A 22,228-nucleotide genomic window follows, 5' to 3' on the forward strand; every position below is an offset into this window, starting at 1 on the left:
ACCAATTTTCTGTTGTGTTGTTAAGCATTTGGGATGCTTCCAAACTGTGAGGACTGGGAATATAGCTCGAGAGTATTTTCCATGTGTTTTTGGGTAACACATTTTTGTTAGCAGCATATATAAGGAGTTAACTACTAAGATGCATGCTCTTCTCTTCCACTCTGACAGATAATTCTAATTTTCCACAGTGGTTAAATTAATGCAGATGCCGGCTGGCTGCTCCTTGCCCACAACTGCTGCTGTACTTTTCGGTCTAGACATTTCCACACACAACGGTCACTTGCTGGAGTTCTGCTCTGCCTTTCCCTGCTGGCTCATGCAGTGAGCATCCTCTGGTTTTACTGAGCCTCCTGCTCACTTTCCTGTGCTGTCATGTTCTCTGTGGCTTACAGAAATTCCTAAAATACTATGATATAGGCCTGTGTTGGCCAATCTCACTCTATGACTTGACTTTTCATTCACTCAAAGAGATCATTTAGTGAATAGAAGTGCTTTTAATGCAATCCAATGTATCCTAAGCTTTTTACTTTATACTTTCTGTGTCTTGATACTACTGCACATTTTCCTGATTAGCATCAGGAAAATGAACTGTGTTTACCAATGTGCCCTGTCTGTGTCACATGTCTTAGCCCAAAACCATCCTTCAAGTGAGTGAAACTATCTAAAAGCAGAGTCCCTGATGAGCACCAGACAGTAAGAAAGGCACCACATCCAGTAGTAGGGGTGCTCAGGCTCAGTGATCCACGAGACTGTGCACATTAGTGTGAGAAGTGTGCTCCAAACACTTCTAGAGGGAATGCTTACAACTCCACCTATGCATGGTCATATAGCAACCACACAATTCACCCCTGTCCATACAACATACACACATCTACCCACATACATACATTTCTCCCCCACATTTCAAAATTATGACATCAAACAGACACGATGGCTCAGCAGGTGAAGTGACTGTCACAGCAAGCTACAACCTGGATTCAATTCACAGAACAGTAGAAGGACTCAACTCCACAAATTGTCCTCTACTCTCCACATGTCCACAGTGGCAATGTATTCACACACACTCACACACACACTCACACACACACACACACACACACACACACACACAATACATTTAAAAATGTAAAGGTAGTTACAAAAAATTAACTCAAGAAGATAAGAAAGTCGCCCTATTAGCAGAAGATGATATATATCTCTACAATCCTAGCACTTGGGAGACAAAAATGGACCAGACTAGCCACATAGCAATGTCCTGGGCACTGTCAAGCATGAGGCTCTTAATCTCAGGGTTGTAGGTTCAACCCTACATTGAACACCAATTTATAATATAAATAATATAAACCCAGAGACAGATACTGGGGTTCAAGCTGAAGATCAGAGAAGCAAAGCAGCTAGCCACTAGCTCTTACCTATACCTCAGACCAAAATGGGTGATCCTGTCTCCAAAATCCTCAGAGTGCAATGCTCTCCATGTCTGGAAACTGAATGTCTCATGAGACCCTTTGCTTCTTCCTTTTATACCTTCCAATTGCTGAGATTAAAGGTGTGAGCTCTGTTATTCTTTTTGGCTATTCTTGTAGTCCAGGGTGGTCTTGCACTCACAGAGATCCATCTGCCTCTGTCTCCTGAGTCCTGGGATTAAAGGTGTGTGCCACTACCGCCTGGCCTGGCCTCTATGGCTAGCTAGTGTGGCTGCTGGGATTAAAGGTGTGTATCACTGCTGCCTGGCTCTACGGCTGTGGCTGGCTTTGTATTTTGATCACCGGTGGCTTTATTAGATCATAAACAATATATCACTTCAAGACCTTGTCATCAAAGAAAAGTCAAGCTAACTAAAAATAAAAATCTCCCCAACAAAATCTCTTGCAAAGGGGGAAACATTGTGATCTAAACCATTAACGCTGTCATCAATTTTCAGAAAACCACAATCAGATAATTGGTGAAAAAGGCTGACAACAAGCAATGGGGAAAAATAAACCATAAGGACGTGAGAGGAAAACAGGTTCTGTGGGACGTTAGAAAGTGAAGCAACACACTGTGGAATCTGAGAGTTCACACTAACTGCCTCTGTGGCATTCAACGTCAGGGGTAAGGCTCAGTCAGAGGCCTTGACAGTGGACACCAAGGACAGAGACAGCTTGTCTCATGGTACTTGCCAACAAGAGAAGCTTCAGTGAGAGATGCTGACTGTGGACATCAAGGATGGAGATAGCTACTCTCAAACCAGTGAGTGTTCTCTCAAGAGAGGCTGTACACAGAGCCTCCAGTGAGGCGGGACTGGCTTCACAAGTGCTTCTCTGCATCCATTCTTGACTAAGCTAACAATGTAAGGTGCCCAACAACTGAGATTACTCAGAAACTGTCATCCTGTAACATGCAGTGTTCCTCCAAACTGGATGGCATTTCCCCGGAGTGATTACTGCCACAGTGTTTTAGGACAGAACTACAAACTGACAGAAGTTGGCTATAAGGAAAAAACAGAAATAATATTCACGTTATACTTTACCAGGATGGTCTGAACTACTCAGGATGGGAAAAAGTATCAGGAAAACAGAAATGGATAAGCTTTGCCCTAGCAGGTGTCAACCTAGAGTGCTGTACATGGCTTGGCAGGCGCTTTCAAAGATTTGTTTGTGCATAAGCATGTGCCCGAAAGTGTTTAAGTGCACCACAAGCAGGTGCCTCTGGAAGTCAGAAGAGGACTCCAATGCCCCTGGAACTACACTACATGTGGTTGTAAACCATCTGATGTGGGTCCTCTGCGAGAGAAGTAACCACGGAGCCATCTCTCTAGCCCCTGGTTGGCAGTTTCATCCAAATTCAGATGTTCATTCTGATATACCCTTCTGTCCACTTGTTTATTACAGATCTCCATTTCCTTCTGTGTACTTTAACCATAACTTGTTTTAAATTATGTTGAAAATGACTTCTGAACGCAGACAAGAGTAGAATAAACCAGTGGTTCTCAACCCTAGCAGTGCTTCAAAATCTCCTAGAAAGCTTTTAAAAACAAAAACCTACCCCACCCCAAGGTGGGTTTGCTGGGGGAGGGGAGTGTTAATCTATTTTGTAACTAGGAATAAGCACCAACAACACAGAGAGAGCAGGAGGGGGCTGGCTTCTCAAAGCTGATTAGGAAAAGCCATTTTATCCTTCAGTACACACTGACACCTCATTTCAATGGACCCTTTAGAAGGGCACTTCCCCTACTTCAGAGCATCTGGTCCAGGGATAAATGGGTCTGGACTATCTTGGTCTATCTGGGTACCGGCTTCCTCCGATAGTTTGAAAATCTTACTTCCTACCATCCAACTTTTCAAGGGCTGACTTTGGGAGCTGCTTTCAGAAGTGGCAAGAAGCCCTAGAAGGCATCTGGCTCCACTCCTCCACTGTAACCACATGTCTACTTTTGTCAGTTTTATAGATCTTACGTCTCCCATTAGATGATGTGTGGAAAGCAGCTCACGGGCTATTGTCTTTGTTGTTGATGAACATGCTATTGCTCATTTTTACAGTTCTTTGAGATGGAGTCTCACTCCGTAGTCCAGGCTGTCCTTGAACTCACTACATACAGAGTCCATGCTGGCCTCAAACTCATGGCAATCCTCCTGCTTCATCCTTGGGAAGTGCTGGGATTAAAGGTGTAAATCACCACACTTGGCTCTTTTTTTTTTTTTTTTTTTTTTTTGAAAATTGCCAGACCTTCTAGATCAAAGTTGGGACTTTGTGGTGGTTTGAGTAAGAATGGTCCCCATGGGTTCATACATTTGAATGCTCAATCATCACAAGTGGCATTACTTAGAAGGATTAGGAGGTGACCCCTTGCTGAGGTAGGTGTGGCCTTGTAGAAGTGTGTCCCTGGGGGGCAGGCTTTGAAGTTTCAAAAGCCCACAACAAGCAGGGTGTCTCTTGGTCTCCAGGCTTGGGGGTCAGGATGTAGCTCCGTGGCTACTACTCTAGCACCATGCTCCCCACTGTGACGACAATAAAACCCCAATAACTGTTTTCTTTCATAAGAGATGCTGTGGTCATGGTGTCTCTTCACAGCAATACAACAGTGACTAAGAGAGGATTGCTACAGTAGCTCAGCATGGGACCTAAATGGTTTGAAGTAGAGAACCCACTCCAACAAGTTTCTTCATTAAAGAAAAAAACTGTCCTCTCTAGTTTGTTTGTACCAATGACTTCAGGAAACTTGATGTTTCTTTGGAGGTGGCAAATTTAAAAGGGATATCCAAGATGCCCATTGCAATGCTCTTAGGTGTGTCTAACTGTAGTTCTAGAAGCCTCTTACCTTCTACTAGTCCATACTTAAAAGCAGTGTTCAAAGTGTAATCAAGATCTCTCTGGCTGCTGAGCTAAGAATTAAGTGGAGGGTAAAGGTCAGAAAGTTGTAGGGACCAGGTGACAAGGTGGTACTGATGACAAAGGATGAAATGGTAAAGATGAAGAAAGAGGCATGAACCTAGATGACAAGAATGGCATCCTCATCACACTAACTTCCAATGAGACATATTGTTTAGTTAGCTATAAACACAGGCCAACATGAAGGAATCACAGGGTTTATCACCCCAATCATCAATCATAACATGAAAGCTATCATTTATCATTCTTACAAGCATACAGTAGGTAGTACAGACCCCACCACTAGATGCTCTTTAAGGACATGTTATTTAAGGACATGTAGGAAGCATGCACACACATGGGTAGAGGCAGTAGGTATGTGTGCTTTAGAATAAAAGATCCTGTTCCCATCAGTCTGGTGAGTTTACAGTTGTTGACACACATGCAGACAGTACCACAGATCTGTGTCAACAGGACAACTAAACAGTAGTCTCAGAGGAAAAACTCTAAACCAAGAAATTAGGAGCTGAAGAGATATCTCAGTGGGTGAAGTGCTTGTCACACAGCATGAGGACTTGAGTTCAAATCCCCAAGACCCACATAATGGTGAATGTCTATTACTCCTGCCCCACACTGGGGCATAAAGATAGGCCAATCCCCAAACTCACAGGCCAGTCAGTCTAAACAGCTGGTGGGAGCTCCAGGTTCAGTGCCAGAACTGATCTAAAAACCTAAGGTGCAGAGCAATAAAGGAAGACACCAACAGAGTTGCCAGTGCACAGCCACATAGAAAAAATAAGCAAGCAAGCAAGCAGAAAGAGGGGGAGAGGGGGAGAAGAGAGAGAGAGAGACAGAGACAGACAGACAGACACACACACACACACACACACAGAGAGAGAGAGAGAGAGAGAGAGAGAGAGAGAGAGAGAGAGAGAGAATCTTAAGGAAGTTCTATTTGTCCTAAGTCATCACCCCCTGCATGGACAAAGAGGAACCATGGGTCTGCACAGTTGTCCTGTACTGAAGGCTGGCTCTAACCAAAGGGTCTCTGAACATTACCTGAATATCAAAGTGAACACAGGGGTACCTCTGACCAGAAGCCTACAAGGTAGCTGCTGGTCATGCTGGTAGAGAGAGGGCTGTGGTGCCAAGCTCACTGCAGCCAACTTGCCTCGAAGGGAGTAGGGCCACATGCTCATTTGGTGATGGACAAATCTGGAGCTCCCTGCATCTTTCATTTCCTTAATGTGAAGCAGGGTCAACAGCCATAGGCAGAGCTTAGTAAAGGCTGGTCCAGCAGCTTAAGGCAGAAGGGAAGTATAAAGCAAACTAGAGACAACAAAGTAGGCTGAGCTTGGGAGAACCTTGAAGACATGATAAGGTTCACCTAAAAGGCCAGAGGCGGTTGCCTTTAATCCTAGCACTCAGGAGACAGAGGCAGGAAGCTCTCTATGAGTACAAGGTAGGCCTGATCTGCAGAGCAAGTTCCAGGACAGCCAGGGCTACACAGAGAAACCCTGTCTCAAAAATCAAAGATAAAGTCCAAATGAGGCTGCCAGTCAACAATTTATAGAAGTCACCATTTGCCTCAGCATCCTGTCTTTTTCTAGCAGCACTTAACTGCTTGGGGACAGAGAGAAAGCAGTCAGGTGACAACACTCGTTCTCTCAGTGCTGCTCTCTGTCCAACAAGGTGTGACAAGCAGGAGCTCAGGGAAGTCCTAAGAGAGTGATCAAGTACTATAGCCTCTGGATTTGAAGCGAAGTAGAGAGCAGAAGAGGGGCCGTCCTGAGATCCCCACAAGAATGCTTTGCTACTTCTTAACCTGGAAACCTACAACTTCATACAGGTTCTGAGGTTCTCACTACATGTTCATGAACACCTGTGAAACTGTCCAGGAATGCAGCTGGACACAGGGTCAGTGCTCAGAGTGAATGGTTAGGGCACGGGCCTAGAAAGAGAGGGCAAGACTGAACTTGAGGGTTTAGATGGATTCTCCAGGCATCAAACACAACCAGTCAACAGCCAAACCGTGCCTCCAGACTTCCAGGCTCAGGATTAAAACAATTCACACCTGAGTGCCCGCTACCAGCCACACTAAGATGATCCTCACCAAAATGGAATAAATTGTTCCTGAACCAGAAGAGGAGGCTACACCAAAAGACACCCCAGAAGAAACTGATGAGCCAATCTTTATGGCATGGAAAGAATTTAGCATAGAAAAAAATACAAGCAAAACTTGTAAAGGGAACAAAGGTGCAGGAGAAAGAGGGAAAGGAAAAGGGAGAGGAAGGGGAAGAGAGAAGGAAAGGCAGACAGAACAGAGGGGAGGAAAGAACAAAAGGGAGCAAGGCATGGGGAGAGGGGAGGGAAAACCTAGCCAGTGAAGTGGTGTGTGACAGAGGAGAGGGCAGATGCCCACAGCAGAAACAATGGTCAGCCCAGCAGGAAGCCACGAGGAGGGCAAAGATCTCAGGGGGGGGGAGTTAGCCTCTTGGAAGAACCTCTCAGCTATGGAAGGTTCCAACAGGAACACAAGCACCACAAGGGTGCACATCCTTGCTTCACCAGAGCACAGTCCTGCAACTAGGATGCCATCAAACCTGCTTGGCGATGTTCCTGAAACAATGAAAAGAGAAACTGAGGCAGGCAGCAGGGAAAGTGAGGGGATGAACAAAGGACCGCAGCCCTAAGACTGCATCAAACACCCAACAGCACCAACTGTGGCAGACCACAGCTGCTCCCGGCTCCCCAAGGAGACTCCTGGCTCAAAGGCTAGGTCAACCACACATGACTGACATGCGCAAGCAAAGGTGGCAAGACACTGTTTCCCACTCATTCTACCTTGATGCCGCCATCTCTACAGACTGTTCCATGGTTTCTCTGTAAATTCATCACCCAGGTAACCCTTCTCACCCTCTCATGTGGCTTCACCCCTTCCCTCCCCTCACCCCTCATCCCACTCCAACCTTCCTTCCCCTGTGTTAACACTCCACTCACACCATGTTGCAAGGTCAATACAAGCCTCCAGGTAGTCAAATCCAAACATGACTTGTACACAGAATCTTGCCACCCAAACAGCTACATATGACCTGTACTAAATGGTAAAAATTAATCAGGTAACAGGCAGAATTTAGGCCAATAAACTTGCCTTACAACAGAAAGATTCCCCTGGATTATCTAAGTGGGCTACACATCCCTAGTACTGCAGGCAGAAAGACGAAGGCCGTGAATAACAGCATTGGGGAAACACAGCAGTCTGACAGAAGAAATGTGCCTACAGATGTAAGCTCTGGGTTGCTGATTTTTAGGGGTGGAAATGGGGAGGCTGTGGACAGAACTCAGTAGCAGAACACACAAGGCCCTAGGTTTGATCCCTGGCACTAGGCAGAAGTCTGAGAAAAGAGGCACAAGCCACACAATGTGAACAATCCTCAGAATGACTCAGATAACAGAGTCTCATGAAAGGTGTGTGGCCCCATCCACACCTGGATTTTGGTGCAGCAAGAGCTATGCCGTGCCTGGCATATAGAGCCTGGAAATAATAATGACTGTGTTGCTTTAAGCCACTGAATTTGTGGCTGCAGCAAACAAGAAACTGAGATGACTTTTGTGCTTGTGTTTGGTTGCTCTGAGACAGGATCTCACTATGGAGCCCTGGTTGGAAGAGATTGCTATGTAGACTAGGCTAGCCCCAAACTCATAAACATCTACCTGACTTAACCTCCCCTCCCAAATGCTGGAATTAAAAGTGTATACCACCAAGCTCATCTTTAGGTAAGGGTGGGGTGTCTCTCTACATAGTTCTGGCTGTCCTAGAACTCATTCTGTAGACCAGGCTGGCCTCAAGCTCAAAGATATCTACCTGTGTGCTGGAACTGAAGGTGTCCACCATGCTTAGGCTCCCTCCTTGAAACACTCGGCTTCTATCTCAGCGCCGCCCAGTTCAGCCTCTGCACTGGCTCCTATGTCCCTTCTTATGAAACTTCCACACCCAGAAGACCTCACTCCATCTGCAGTCCTTTAGATCCAGTGGTGGCTCTGCAACAGTTACAGATCTCTAGGCACACTTCTACCCAGACTTCTAGACAGCTGACTACTAGACATCACCACTTTGGTGTCTCTACTGACTCCTCTTACCCTCTAAATCTTCCTCTCACACTGCCACCAGCACCAAGCTGAGGCCACCAACCAGGGATCAGGGATCATTCTTGGCCTCTCCATCTCCACCCCATTGTACACCTATTTTTCCAGTCTCCCATCTCGTACCAAGACCTCAAGCATTCTGACCACGCCCTCAGTGGTCTCTCTCTCCGCTTCCCCAAAAGACGTGGAGCAAACAAAGACAGTAAAAATAAACTCCATACACCTTATGTCACTCACTTCCTCAAAGCTCCTCTTCCAGCGGCTGCCCATTATTTAAAAATGGTACCAGAGGTCTACACTGCCCACCTCACCTCGTTTATTTCCCAGAAGTGCGCACTGTTTCAATCAACAGTCTTGTTCACTGTTCCTCAAACACGCATACCCCTTCCTCAATCCTCTGCTCAGGACAGTCCCTCTCTACCAAGAATATTCTTCCCTCAGACAGCTGGCCAGTTCATAGGACCCTTCCTAAAAGACCTTGTCTAAACACACTCTCTAAACCCCCAATGCTCACAACCCAGTATCCTGTCTCTTTCCTTCTCCAGTCTCTGAATCTCCTCCCTTCTGTATGTTAATTCATACAGTCTGTCAGGCAGACCCACGAGAACAGGGGCTTGTCCATCTGGTGCCTTCAGCATCTCCAATCAGTGCCTGGTAAACATCAATGCCTTAAAAAAAAAAAAAACATTACTGAATGCATAAATAATGATATGACTAAAACATTAACAAGCAATCAGTAAACACTATATTGTGAATAGCTGTTGAGAAAGGCTTAACATAGAACACAGGAACACCAGGTCACAAAACTACATGTATAACAACCGCATTCTGGGCTAATATATAACATATGCCCACATTAGCACAAAAAAGGTCTGTGTTTCTGATGGTACAACCATCCTCAATGGGTGCGTCAGTAAGTAGGGAAGAGAAATCCCCTTTCTGAGGCTTCCAGTTTTAACCTGGCAAGCAGTCCTCTTCAAAGAGGCTCTTGGATTTTTACTTCATCCTCCCCCACTCCCACGTTCTCTAACTAGGAGGCCTACTGCACAGAACCTGTCTCAGGCCTTTGTCCTTCCTAAGACCCACCTGGTACCTAGGAGTTGGGGGCACACTTAACTCCTCTACTTCAAGTTTTCCAAGGATAGCTCTCATGGATCTGCTGGTTGTTACTGGTAGCTTTAGGGAGCGAGGCAATCTAATTCAGGGTCAAGTTAGAGTAGCCCCAAGAACAGCAACTTAGCAACCGATGCTGATGGGTTCCTTGTTTGTTTCTTCAATGAGTAGTTACAAGGTAAGCTTTCAAGATCCATCCATGGGCACAGCAAAGACTACCTGTCCACCCAGAAGAAGTAGAATCCAGAGTTAAAATGTAAGCTGGATCTAGAGAGATGGCTCAGTGGTTAAGAGCACTGGCTGCTCTTGCACAGGACCCAGGTTTGTTTCACAGAACTCACAGCTATCTGGAACTCCAGTTCCAGGGGATCTGATGGCCTCTTTTGGCCTCCAAGGGCCACATCTATTGTGGGATCCAACAGAAACCCTTTTAAGTACAGAGCTTTGACAGTGCCTTCTGTGTAGAGAAAACCCCACACTCATCCCACTCTGACCCGCCGTAGTCACACTGCGGTCTGCTGTTCTAGAGGTGAGGTCTTGAGCATCCCTGGCCCCAAACTCTTGACCTCAAACTTCCGAATCTCCTACTTCTATCTCCAAGTACTGGCATTAAAGGCATGAACCATCACATCCAGATTACATGGTACTGAGATCAAACCCAGGACCTTGTTCACACCAGGCAAACACTGTTAGCAACTGAGCTCACCCCAGGCCCCCACTGCACTCTCAGAGCTGCTGACCCTCATCGGTTCTGACTCTCTAAGGGCAAAAGCACTGGGAAACTTGAATTATGTTTGGAACTTTCAAAAAAAAAAAAAAATCTCAGCAGGGTTTGATAATTAGGAAGCACCTGGAAGGTTGATGGCAGATAGGCAGGTAGAAAGGTAGGTTATACATTTTTGGTTTCAGAGTCTGCTGCCTTCCACCTCATGAGATAAACAGAGATCCAAGAGTGGAAAAGAAGACTATCCTCCATGCTACTCTACAAAAGATGTCAAAATATCAGAACATACCTCCACACACCCTGATCCCAGCACTCACTTTAACAGGCTTTCCTATATAGAACATTTAAGTTTTTAAAACTTAGTATCATCTATATGCTTACTAAAGTAGGAAAAGATTCTAGGAAGCTTCATCATAGTCCCTGTAGCCAAAGTGGGGTAGGAACAGCAAACCTGAATACATGCTAGAAGCAATGAGGTGCCACACAGGCACAGAAACAGACACTCCAAGCAGCCAGGGAGCCAGACCAGTCCATGCGGCTGAAGTATGCCAGCCTCTCCAGGCAGCCTTCCCTCTGCTTCTCATCTGTGGAAATCACGAGCATCCAGAGTCACCGGGCTACAGCGTGGGAGCTTTATCCCACTCTGCACAATATTGTTTTAAAGTGCACCTGAATACCCTTAAGCTTTCTCCAAACTGGATTTGTACACTAGTATTTCTTAATCTCTGGCAACAGTCCAGTAAGTTATGACCTGGATCAGAGGACAATCTACCCCAATTTCATCTCCTATGCTAAACAGGTACAGAAACTTAGAGAAACTTAGAGGTAAGAACTCATAAGCCTGCCCTTTCTTAATTGTTCTGATCCCACCAAGGCTTGTGGAGTGATGAAAACATCTGGAATTTTGAAGTGTGGTTACTGCACAATTCTGTCATATTTAAAATCACTAAACTGCACAGTTCACAAACAAAATTAAGGGATGATTAACAGCAAAAACAAAATCTCAATTACAATGCAACAGCAGAGCTGAGCTCTAGCTTCCTTAACCATCCTACACTCCAAACTCTGAAAAACTAATCTTCTAATAGCAATCTTCAAGGTCACTAGACACCATCACCTCCACCCGAAGGAGGCTGAGCAGACCAGTATCTCACGAAACACACCTGATCAGGAACAGAGCCAACACTAGAATGCCCTCCTGCAGCAGCTCTGCACCTGCACTGGGTTTCTCAGTTCTGAATCTGTGAGACAATTATCAGGGGTCTATGAGTTTGGAATGCTTCGTATCTTAATTTATCATCTGACACAGTAATACCAATTACAAGCATATTCTAACACAAAAAGTCATTGTTCAAGTTTGTAGTTTGTGATTATATTTGCCTTGGCACCCAAGAGTGTCATTTAAATTCTTGTTGGGCTAATGAGAAAAATCACAGACGTGAATTTAACACTAAATGATGTATTTGTATCAGGGCCTAATGGACTTAGAGAAATTCTGTGCAGAAAACAGCTTATCAATGAGGGAATGAGGTAGAACTGCAGAGTATGGGGCAGCACCATGTGCCAAGTTACAAAGACCGGAGAACAGCCCAGCCCATAATGTTTTGGAAAGCATTATCCATCCCACCCACCAGCACTACTTACATAAATTTCATTGGTTATAAAGTTTCTGTGGCTATCAATTATCTAAAACTGTATAACAGTAAAAATTACAATAAAAATGCAACTGTAAAGCTGAGATCCAAATATTAATGAATTTAGTTTTCTATGGTTTTATCTATTACATTCACTCCAGATGAGTACCCACTGAGCAGTGGCTATGGCCAGATGTTCTTCTAGGTGCTACTCCCTAAAGTAAGGCAGTAATAAGTAGCTAAGACCTAAACTGAAGGAACCGCCTACCTTTAAAGCAGGTCCCCCTGGGCACTGCTCAGACTCTGAAAGCATTACCTTCTGTGGGTGGAAATACCTCTCTTGCCCACCCTGCTCACCAGGGTCAGCACTGTAAGGGACCTTGTCCACTGAGCTCTGCAGATGGGAGCCTACAGACTTAACACAGGCTGCTCTCTTACTGAGAACTGTATTTAACTCAATTATCACAGAATTATGGGGTTTAACCTGACATGTGATTCTATGTGCTGTGTGCTCTGCTACTGCTGCTCACATCTACATTCCATGTTTTTGTTTAACCAGAGCAGCCCACCTTGACTCATGTCACAAAGCTACCCAAGACAAAATCTCCTTCAAGGCGAACTAACTTCCCAGGTCCTCAAAGCCAGCACATCTCCATGGCCTTCACGACTAGAGCACTGTGTGTTCCAGTTGAACTCACATTCGGTAAGTTTCAGAGTCTTAAATGTCTCCCAAAACTGGTTTCAAACTTCAGAGCTAACATTACATAATAGATCAGCAAAGCCAATCACTGACAACTGCAGCCCTAAAACTGCAGCTTTTTAAAAATATGAGAAGAAAAAAAATTTAAAAACACCAAGTACTAAAAACTGTATGCCTACACACAAAAACGATTATGGAAATGTTAAAAAGGTAAGGCATTTTGTATTTAAAAATACAAATAAAATATAATAATTCCCATGGTCATATGGTCCTTTTTTTTTTTAACTAAATAACAAAAAGCCAGGAAAGGTTTACATGATTTCATAGTCTCCTCTCATGAAAACATCAGCTGGGTTTTCTCTGGCTGCCAGCAGCTTCAGATGTATCATCTGTAGCTGCACTGCTTGCTTGTATCACAGAAAGTGTTTTTAGCACTAAAAATGCACCTCAGAGGCTAGAGAGCTGGCTCAGTAGTTTAGATCATTTACTGCTCTTGCAGAGAACAGACATGGGTTGGATTCCCAGCACCACATGGTGTCTCACAAACATACTTAAATCCAGTTCCAGGGGCTCTTCTGGCCTCCTCAGCAGGCAGGCAAAACACTAATACATATAAATATTTTTTTAAATGCAATTTTCACAGAAAACCTTGAAGTTGACATAAACATGCGACTGATGTCACTTGAATCAGAACAAAGAAGAACTGCTTGCTTACTCTGGAAGAAACAGAATGTAACTAGTTCAACAACAGCTGCACAGGCAAGTGACTGAACACTTCATTACAAAATGTTGGTGCTGTCTGCGTCTGTCTGCGGGAGAATGCCAACTGAGACGTAGCTCCAAGACTTGGGAATGCAGCGGTTGTGTTTTAAGTTGACAGTTAATGGATGACTAAACAAAAGAGATTCTGCACTGGACAGCACACCCAGAGCGCTCCAACTGCAATTATGAAGTAGTCATTTGCCATCAGTGCCATTTGCACTGGCATAATTATTTCTGGCTCTGGGCTTCAAAAATATTAATTCAGAATGCAGACACCTTGCAATAGTTCACCTAATAAAACACCAACTAACACAGATTGGTTTCCAGTAAAGTGCACACTCCAGTTGGGCAAGGTGGGGCATGCCTATTATCCCAAACATACCCCAATCCTGAGGCAGGAGGACCATGAGTTAAAAGCCAGTCCCCTATGTCGAGTAATAAATAAATGTGCTATGCTCCTTGCATCCTCAGTCCTGGAAATAAGAACCAGGCCTGGCAACATGTTTGACACAGGCAGTTTCTACTTTCCAAATGTACCTTCTTCATTACTCATCATTAAGAAACAAAACATTCATGTGGTGGCACACGCCTGTAATTCAGGAGGCCGAGGCAGGGGGACCAACAAAACATATGGAGCCAGCCTGTACCACACAACCAAGCACCAGGTCAGTCATGCCTGCACTGCAACTCTGTCTCAAACAAACAAACAACTTTTTAAGGGAGCCAATAAGATAGCTCAGCAGGTAAAAAGCACTTCGCCACAACGCCTAGCAGCCTGAGTTTGATCCCCAGAACCTACACAGTGAAGGCAGAGAACTGCTTCCTCAAGCACACATGCACCCCCACTCTGAAATTAATGCACAAATAAATGCAATTTTAAGTGTATTTAAAGAATGAAGGTATGGAGAGAAGGCTCTGCCACATTCAGCATGAGGACCTGAGTCAGCCCTTCAGCACACATCACAGGCTGGCATGGAAGCACACACCTGTAACCCTAACCCTGGGAAGGAAGAGACATGGATGCCTGGAGCTTGGTGGCCAGCTAGTCTTGCAAGTTGATGAACTCCAGGTTTAGGGAGACTATCTCAAAAAGTAATACGGAGAGAAAAAGAGTTAAGACACTGTACATGTGTCTGGCCTCCACACACATACATGTGTGTGCATACACAAACACACATGAATATACACACAAATATGCAATAGTATATACATGTCACACACTAAAGAAAAGCTATTTCCCTAAGAAATGAATGGTACTAAAGTAAAATCATGCAAGACACTATATACTTAAGAAGGGAAATGAATTTAAAAAGTCAAACAGTTCTATATAACAAAATTATTACAAATAACTGCTAGATCTTGAGAGAGAGTTCAGTTGTAAATGCCTGTAATCCCTGCACTGGGGATTTTAGAATTCCAGATGCAGAATTCAAGACCAGCCTGAGATATATGAGATCTTATCCCAAAAACAAGAGGGGGAAGAACACTGGGACGGGAAAGAGAAAGAGGGAAATAGTAATAGTGTCGGTAGTAGTAGTAGTAATAATAATAAAGAATATGAGTTCCAGCGCCTGCAGGACTTGTACTCCTCAGCCACCCATTTCCCAGTGTGAGGACTCTAAGATCACCATCCAGCATCTCCACATATCATACTTCCTGTCTATACTAAGAGGCTAATCAAACAGCCTAACCTCATAGGGTTAATTCAAGGGCTAAGGAATATTTATGAAGAGGAACCCACGGGCCTACCCTACAATCAAAAGTCAAGAGACACTGGTCTCCATGATTGCTATTGTAGCAATCAGCATTGTCCCCGTACGGCCCAGGAGCACTGTGTCTACCCAAGAAAGCCTAGGCTAAAGCTGATTTGCTTCTACACACACACACACACACACACACACACACACACACACACACACACACACACTCTCCATTTCTTTTCAGTTGCAAATAACATTTCAGAAGGAGAAGAATCTATATAGCCCAATAGGTTAAGAAAAGTTAAAATAAGCTGGGGTGGTAGCACACACATTTAATCCCAGCACTCTGGAGATAGAAGCAAGCATATCTCTGACTCTAGGCTAGCCTGTCTAAAGTTCCAGACTCTGTCTCAGGAAAAAAAAAAAAAGAGAGAGAGAGAGAGAGAGAGAAAGAGAGACAGTTAAAATACACGAGGCTAAACTAAGACAAAATAACCTCATCAAAGCCTCCTTCTTGTAACTTCCAGCTTTATCAAACACTGGGATATGAACCAACACTCTACTCACTCACTTTGTAACTCAAGGCTACATTAGAAGAAGTCTGCTGCCTACACCGATGTTTAGTTTGAGGTCCTACACTGAAAAGGCAAGACAAGTAACAGGGTGCATTTCAGAGGCACAGCACAACACCTGGCTCGGTCAACTCTCCAACACTTCTGGGATAAGCAACTGAAGAAGCAAGTTCCAAGGACTGGGAAATGGGCCTGTCAGTAAAGTGCTGGCCACACATGCATATGAACTGAGTCTGAACCCTAGATCCCACCTGAAAAGGCTGTTCTGTGTCAGTAAGATGGCTCAGCAGTTAAAGAAGCCTGCCACCAAGCCTATAAACTTGAATTCAATCCCCAGAACCTACACTGTACAAGAGTACTGATTTCCATTTAGGCACTGTGGCATGTGTGCACAAACAAAGGCACACAAACAATAAGGAATAAAATAAAAAAGCTAGGCTTGGTCAGTGGGAGCTCGCAATCAACAGGAGTGGGGGCTGTGGCACAACGGGACGACACACACAGTTACTCACTACCAAACAACCTACCCTGCCTGCTGGCAAATTTCAACCAGTAAGGAAGGAATTCTGTCTCAACAACTGCAATAGATAGTGACTAAAGAACCACACCTGAGGCTGACCCCTGGCCTCCACCTGGGGACACACACATGCACATGAAATGAAGTTTAAGAAATGGCACTAGGAGGAAACAATCTCTGCAAACCAAGAGCACTGCCACAACTCAACTACTCAGCCCTCCTGCACTGCCTCATGTCTAAAAGGAAGTCCTGCTCACCTCACAGTGGTCTAAGACTTGGACAAAATTTGGGGTCAGTGTCTAACAAGTGCAGGTACTGAGTAAATGGCAACACCGGAGCGGAGACAGTTTTAACTCTCCCTATGGCAACACCACATATAAAGCTGGGTTTTCTCAACAAAAAGGTTTAAAAGCAAGTCTGAGTAAAGGAACTTCTCAGAAGTACAAATGAGTCACACCAAACCCAGGGATTCAGAAGAACAGTGGCTGGGGGAGGCAGCTGCCATTCCTTGGGCAGCTCTTGGGCGTCCTGCTTTGCACAGGCTGTGCAGAATGAGACAGGAACACAACTTCAACACACACCTCTTCCAGGAAGTGGGATCTTAAGAAATGTAATGTCTGTTCAAAAAGCTTCTCAACAGGCCATCACACTCTTCACATGCTTCTCAGCCAGAACACAGCCAAGCAGTCCACTCTGGAAAGAAAATGGGCTCTTAACGACGACGACGCTGCCGATACTTCGCTCCATAAGCCAGCACAGGGCCCTCATGCACAGGCGAGGCTGACTGCACAGGACTTCCTCTCCTGGGAACACGAAGGCCCAGTGAAAGGTACATCAATCCAAAACCATGACGATATGATTGCAGGAGGGAGAGTTCAGAAAATGCCACACAGTCAAACCAAGGAAGAGAGTGCCTACATGACCACATCGACTCCTTCTTCCTCCCTGTGGCCCAAGCCAGTGTTAATACAGCAGGGACAGGTGTGGTCACCACAGGCATCTAGGATTAAAGCGCCTATCCAAGACGCCCAACTTCACACTAGGCAGCCCTCCAGCTCTTCCAAAGACAAGAGAAACAAAGAGCAATCCCCACGCAGCACTGCAGGCCAATCCCTCTACCCGGTTTTTCTCAGAGCTTCTGTCAGGGGGCGCCCAGATGTGCTGCCTCCTCCTCTGCACCTCCAGCAACACACTCTGCTCTGTGCTTGCTGCTGCAGCAACACCTGCACAGAACAACATACCTTTCCTCCTCTAGACCCGCAACTTCATATTTCAGTTGTCTGAAAGAGGGTCAGCAACAGCAACCCACAGCACCGGGGAAACCAGAGCATCCACTGTCTCGTTTAATCTCCTATAAACACTGCTGCACATGGTGGCTCATACTTGTGATACCTCACTTGGAAGGCTAAGATGGGAGGGTAGAGAACGCAAGGCCAGCCTGGCCTACATATCAAGACCTAGTCATGCACACACATAAAGTCCCTGACAGGTGTTTTATAACAAAGCTGTTGTTAGAAAGTGCAGCATGTAAATAATGCTCTGATGCAAACAAATGGTGAAAAGTTCCACAGTGAAGTTCCCGACCTCCCAGTCACTCTCACACCTGTGAACATGCTGACGGTGCCTCCTCTTATGAAATATAACTAGAGAACATGCTTAATTTTATGTGTTTTGTGACCATTGTAAATTAGAGCTAAAGCATAAAAATGTGGTGTTAAATCTGTCTTGGAGCATCAGGAAACAGAGTTTCTGTGTAATTCCTAAGCTAGTAGCGAATTCCTACAAAGCTTCAAAAGTCTACTGTACTGCTGACAAGAGAAGACAGTCTATGACTAGGACAAATTTTCAACACAGTTACTGTTTTTCAGGTCTAACATATATGAAACCCTTAATAAGCAGAACCAGAGGCGTCTAGGCTAATGCTGGCCATGGTAGATACGAGCTGCTCTCCCTGCAGAGCAAGGACCACCCCTGCAAGTGAGAAAAACACCAAAGATGGACTTAGGGGAGACAAAGCCACAAAGCTCAAAGTTCTAGTGAGTATTTAAAACAGCAGCAGAGTCAAGATGAAGTCTAACAGATATCACTGTTCCTTCTCATGCCCTGTCAGTTGGGAGGAAGTACTTCAAGCCAACCTAGAAGTAAACAGTAAACCAACAACACAAGTGCATTTCTGCTAGTGTGTAAGTAACCAGTAACCCAGTCACAGGAGTCACAGAGGCATACCCAGCTCTCACCACCACAGTAAGGAAACATCACCTTACACTGAGAGGGACAATACCCAGTTTCTATCACCACTAATGGCTATTACCCTACCTTAAGTACCCAGATTTCAAATGAAAACTCTAGACAGTAAAATAACACACTACTAAGAATCCCAAGTTAAAATTTGCCTGTTAAAAGTTTACCTAAGAAGACAGACTTTCCTTCTGTCTACTCCATCAATCTACTCTTTATCTGGGTGTCAAACATGTGACCCACAATCTGGCCAGTGGTCCTAACAGAAATTCCTATTTCTAAGGCAATGCAGTCAGTCAATATTTGAAAAAACCTCTCTCTCTCTCTCTCTCTCTCCATCAAAGGACTGATGAGCCTGTCCCTAGCTCTATAGACTTCAAGTTTCCAAAACACTTTTCTGTAAAAGCATTGGAGCTATAGTCATTCATCTGTGACAACACAGAACTCATGCTGACCTGAGATACAGGTAGATCAAACACCGAATGCAAGATGCCAGGAGCAAGAACACAGCACACACTCATGCTTCTTTAGTGAAGTCATATGCACAGGTTATAACACAAGCCCAGTACATCAGAGACAGGTCAGCTCAAGATTAAATCCACCAGGCGATGGTGGTGCACACCTTTAATCCTAGCACTCAGGAGGCAGAGGCAGGCGGATCTCTGAGTTTGAGGCCAGCCTAGTCTACAAAGCAAATTCCAAGACAGCCAAGGCTACATACAGAGAAACCCTGTCTTTAAAAAAAAAAAAAAAAAAAAAGATATCTTTTTATCAACAATTTCCTTGTTAAATCTATTGAATTTAAAGCTAATATAAAGCAGCTCTACACAAAGCATCCTCAAGAGTTCACCCATAAGATAATGCGCCCTTAAGAATTGAAGTGTATCTACCTCATTAGTGTTCCAGCGGTGCCTCTCTTTGGGTAAACTTGAACATTTCGGCAGACATTCAAGCAGCTTTTTCGGTAAAAAGATTTTTACATGACTACTATTGCTGTTCCCATGATCATCTATAAAGAAGAAAACAATAAATTCAGAGAACGAAAGAGAAAGCCTCTTTAAGTACACTGACAATGTCAGAAACAGCAGCTCTGTTTCTCAGGGCTAAGCCCTTCAAGAGCTTCAGGAGCCTCTCTATTCCTCCGAGCTCCTCATCTACACTCTTGGCTGATGGCAGCATGGATCGGCCTGTGGGGCTCTGAAACAGACAGTTTTACTCCACCACAAGCAACCAAGTGCCCAGAGCCGCCCAAAATCAGAATGCTACTTTAAAGGCTTTCATTACATCCAAGAAACATTAAAATTACAAAATGCTTTAACCTCACAAAACCCAGAAACTGTTTATTAACCAAGTTAGAAGTTTCATGGTTTTTATATTTGAAGAACTATAATTACATGTAACTTTTATTCATAAATGAATTATTACTTTGTTCCCTAGAATATAAATGAGACTTATCCTTTCCTAAAGGATACCACAAACTCTTAAAGGAATTTAAACCCATGGTTAACAGGTAACATAGAAGCTGGTCTTTCTAGGCTACACCTTAAAAACATATCACTTTAAGTTGATTTCCATCTGCAGAGTTCATGTATCTCATCAAATGTAGTTCCTTCTACGTGAGACTAGACAGCAAGTGTGACTGCCTGGTGCTGTGCAGGTCATTTCTTTATACAGCATTTATTTCCATCATTTATTTATACGTCGTTTACTTTCCACTCCTGTAAAGCAATCCCTTTCCCTGCCTCTAAATTCCTTGCCATTTGTGGCAAAATTCAGTCAGAGTTTCAAATTACCCACTACAATGTGTCACTGTGAATGAAGTCCCCAGTCTATACCTGAGCCCTGGGGACAACACGTTACTTTTAGACTCCACCTGCTCGGGTCCCAGGCTCATCAGCCTTTACCGTATCAGTGAGACAGTGCAAACACCCACCCGGGGGCCATGGCCCACACCTGTGCCAGCTCTGCTTTCTGCCTGTGTGACCTTGGGAAAGTTACTCAGGGTTTGCAGTTTCCCCACATCATGAATCAGAGAATTAGAGGTCATTTCATTCTCCCTCAAGTACAAATTTCTATAAAATGTAAGGTCCTTCAACAGCTGCATGCCTTACAAGCCAGCAGCCATACAGAGGTCTCCAGGTACTGCTTGAATATGAAGTGAAATACAGCGATTACTTCCCCAGTTATTTCTGTACTTCCATGGACACTCCTCAACAGATTCTTCTCATGGAAAAGGTCAGAAGTAAATATTGGGCATAAAAGTGTGAGAAAATCTACCATGTCATACAGAATGTTTTGCAGGGACTAGCTTGAGAGTCTTAGCCTACTCACTCTTTTTTTTTTGGTTCATGAACTACACAGCCAATTAAATTTAACACAACTGTGCATGTCTACAGCAGTGAAAAAACGTATGGTATGACACTGCTCTTAGGAAATCTAAAATTGTAAGTTAATACCAAATTAAACTTTAAAATATTGCTCAAAATCAAAAGAAAATCAACTATGAAAAAGTTGGTAGGGTATTGTTGTGAATTGCTTACTATAAAGCCTTTAGTCACATGTGCTCATACGTGCTCCCTACACTTCATCCTCCAGGGAGGAATATGGGCCATAAACTTTAAAGCACAAAATCACATGAGGTTTTACCTTCCTGCTCTAACCCTAATGTGGCTTTAATCTATATTGTATTCAATATATATATATGAAGTATCTTTTATGAAAGGAGCACTAGGCTAGTCTCAGTCAATGCAGAGTATACCTTGCATATGAACAGTCATCTTCATGAAAAAGCTATTTACAGCAGAACACAGTATTAAACCTAGTTTCTATTTCCATTTGTGATCACAACCAATGCTCCATTTCTATCCCTTTAGCCTCTTTAAGAAACCTGGGTGCCACCGGTGAGGAGGAAAACGGAGGAGAGAGGAGGAGAGGGAAGTGGAAGGGGAGGGGAGGGGGCAGAATGGAGTGTGTATAAATGTGACAGACTGTTCAGAGTGTATGAAAAAATGTGTGCATGAGTTCGAGAACATCGAATTGTGTGAGAGAATGTTGAATATGTGTAAGAGAAAGAATGTTGAGTGTGCATGGGTGTATGTGAAAGAATGCTGAGTTTGTGTGAGAGAACACTGAGTCTGTAAGACAGAACGTTGTGCATGTGAGGATGAGAGAGAGAGAGAGAGAGAGAGAGAGAGAGAGAGAGTCAGAGTGTTTGAGAGAGTGTATGTGTTTGTGCTCTAGCTCTCAATGGCCCTGCTTGAGGAAAAGCTTCAGACTCCCACTCTGTCAGCAGCTGGCAGTGGTGAGTGAACCCTAAGGCAATGCTTATAGAGGAAAACAGGATGCTGTGAGCACTGTCTCAACCGAGCTCCCCCCACAGCTCTCAATAGCACTGTGCAGCAAGGGTTCAAAGGGCAGGGCTGTGTGACATGCCAGCAGATCCCCTTGTTCTAGGTTCATGCTCAACTACGTCAGGTGCTCTTAGGAACCATATGATGGGAAAGTGACCCTCTCCCAGCTTATGAAAAAGCAAGTTCAATACTGGGCTGAGTCAGAACCCAAAAAGGAAAATGCTAAAGTCATCACCTAGAAGCACATGGGAAAATAATTCAACTTCAGTGTTTCTGTTAAAATATGGTAATAAAAAAAACCTCGTTTTTATATTGGAAAAGAACTGTTCACATAGTGGTACTGCATAAAATGTGTTTTTAATTAAAAGCTACTGTTTAATGTTTTTAAAATAGCTGTAAAATGATTAAATAACCGAACATATGTG

The 22,228-nt window shown here is 44.2% G+C and overlaps 1 protein-coding gene across 1 annotated transcript in view; it reads right to left on the bottom strand.

The window, feature by feature from the left end:
- Camta1 (calmodulin binding transcription activator 1) overlaps positions 1–22,228 on the bottom strand; it is an 804,682-nt gene that overhangs the window by 753,361 nt on the left and 29,093 nt on the right. Inside the window, exon 3 of the mRNA XM_051173965.1 lies at positions 19,344–19,462. Within this exon, the coding sequence (XP_051029922.1) occupies positions 19,344–19,462 (119 nt within the window). The remainder of the gene's footprint in view (positions 1–19,343; positions 19,463–22,228) is intronic.

This window comes from Phodopus roborovskii, unplaced genomic scaffold (assembly GCF_943737965.1).
Source record: "Phodopus roborovskii unplaced genomic scaffold, PHOROB, whole genome shotgun sequence".
Lineage (NCBI taxonomy): Eukaryota > Metazoa > Chordata > Mammalia > Rodentia > Cricetidae > Phodopus > Phodopus roborovskii.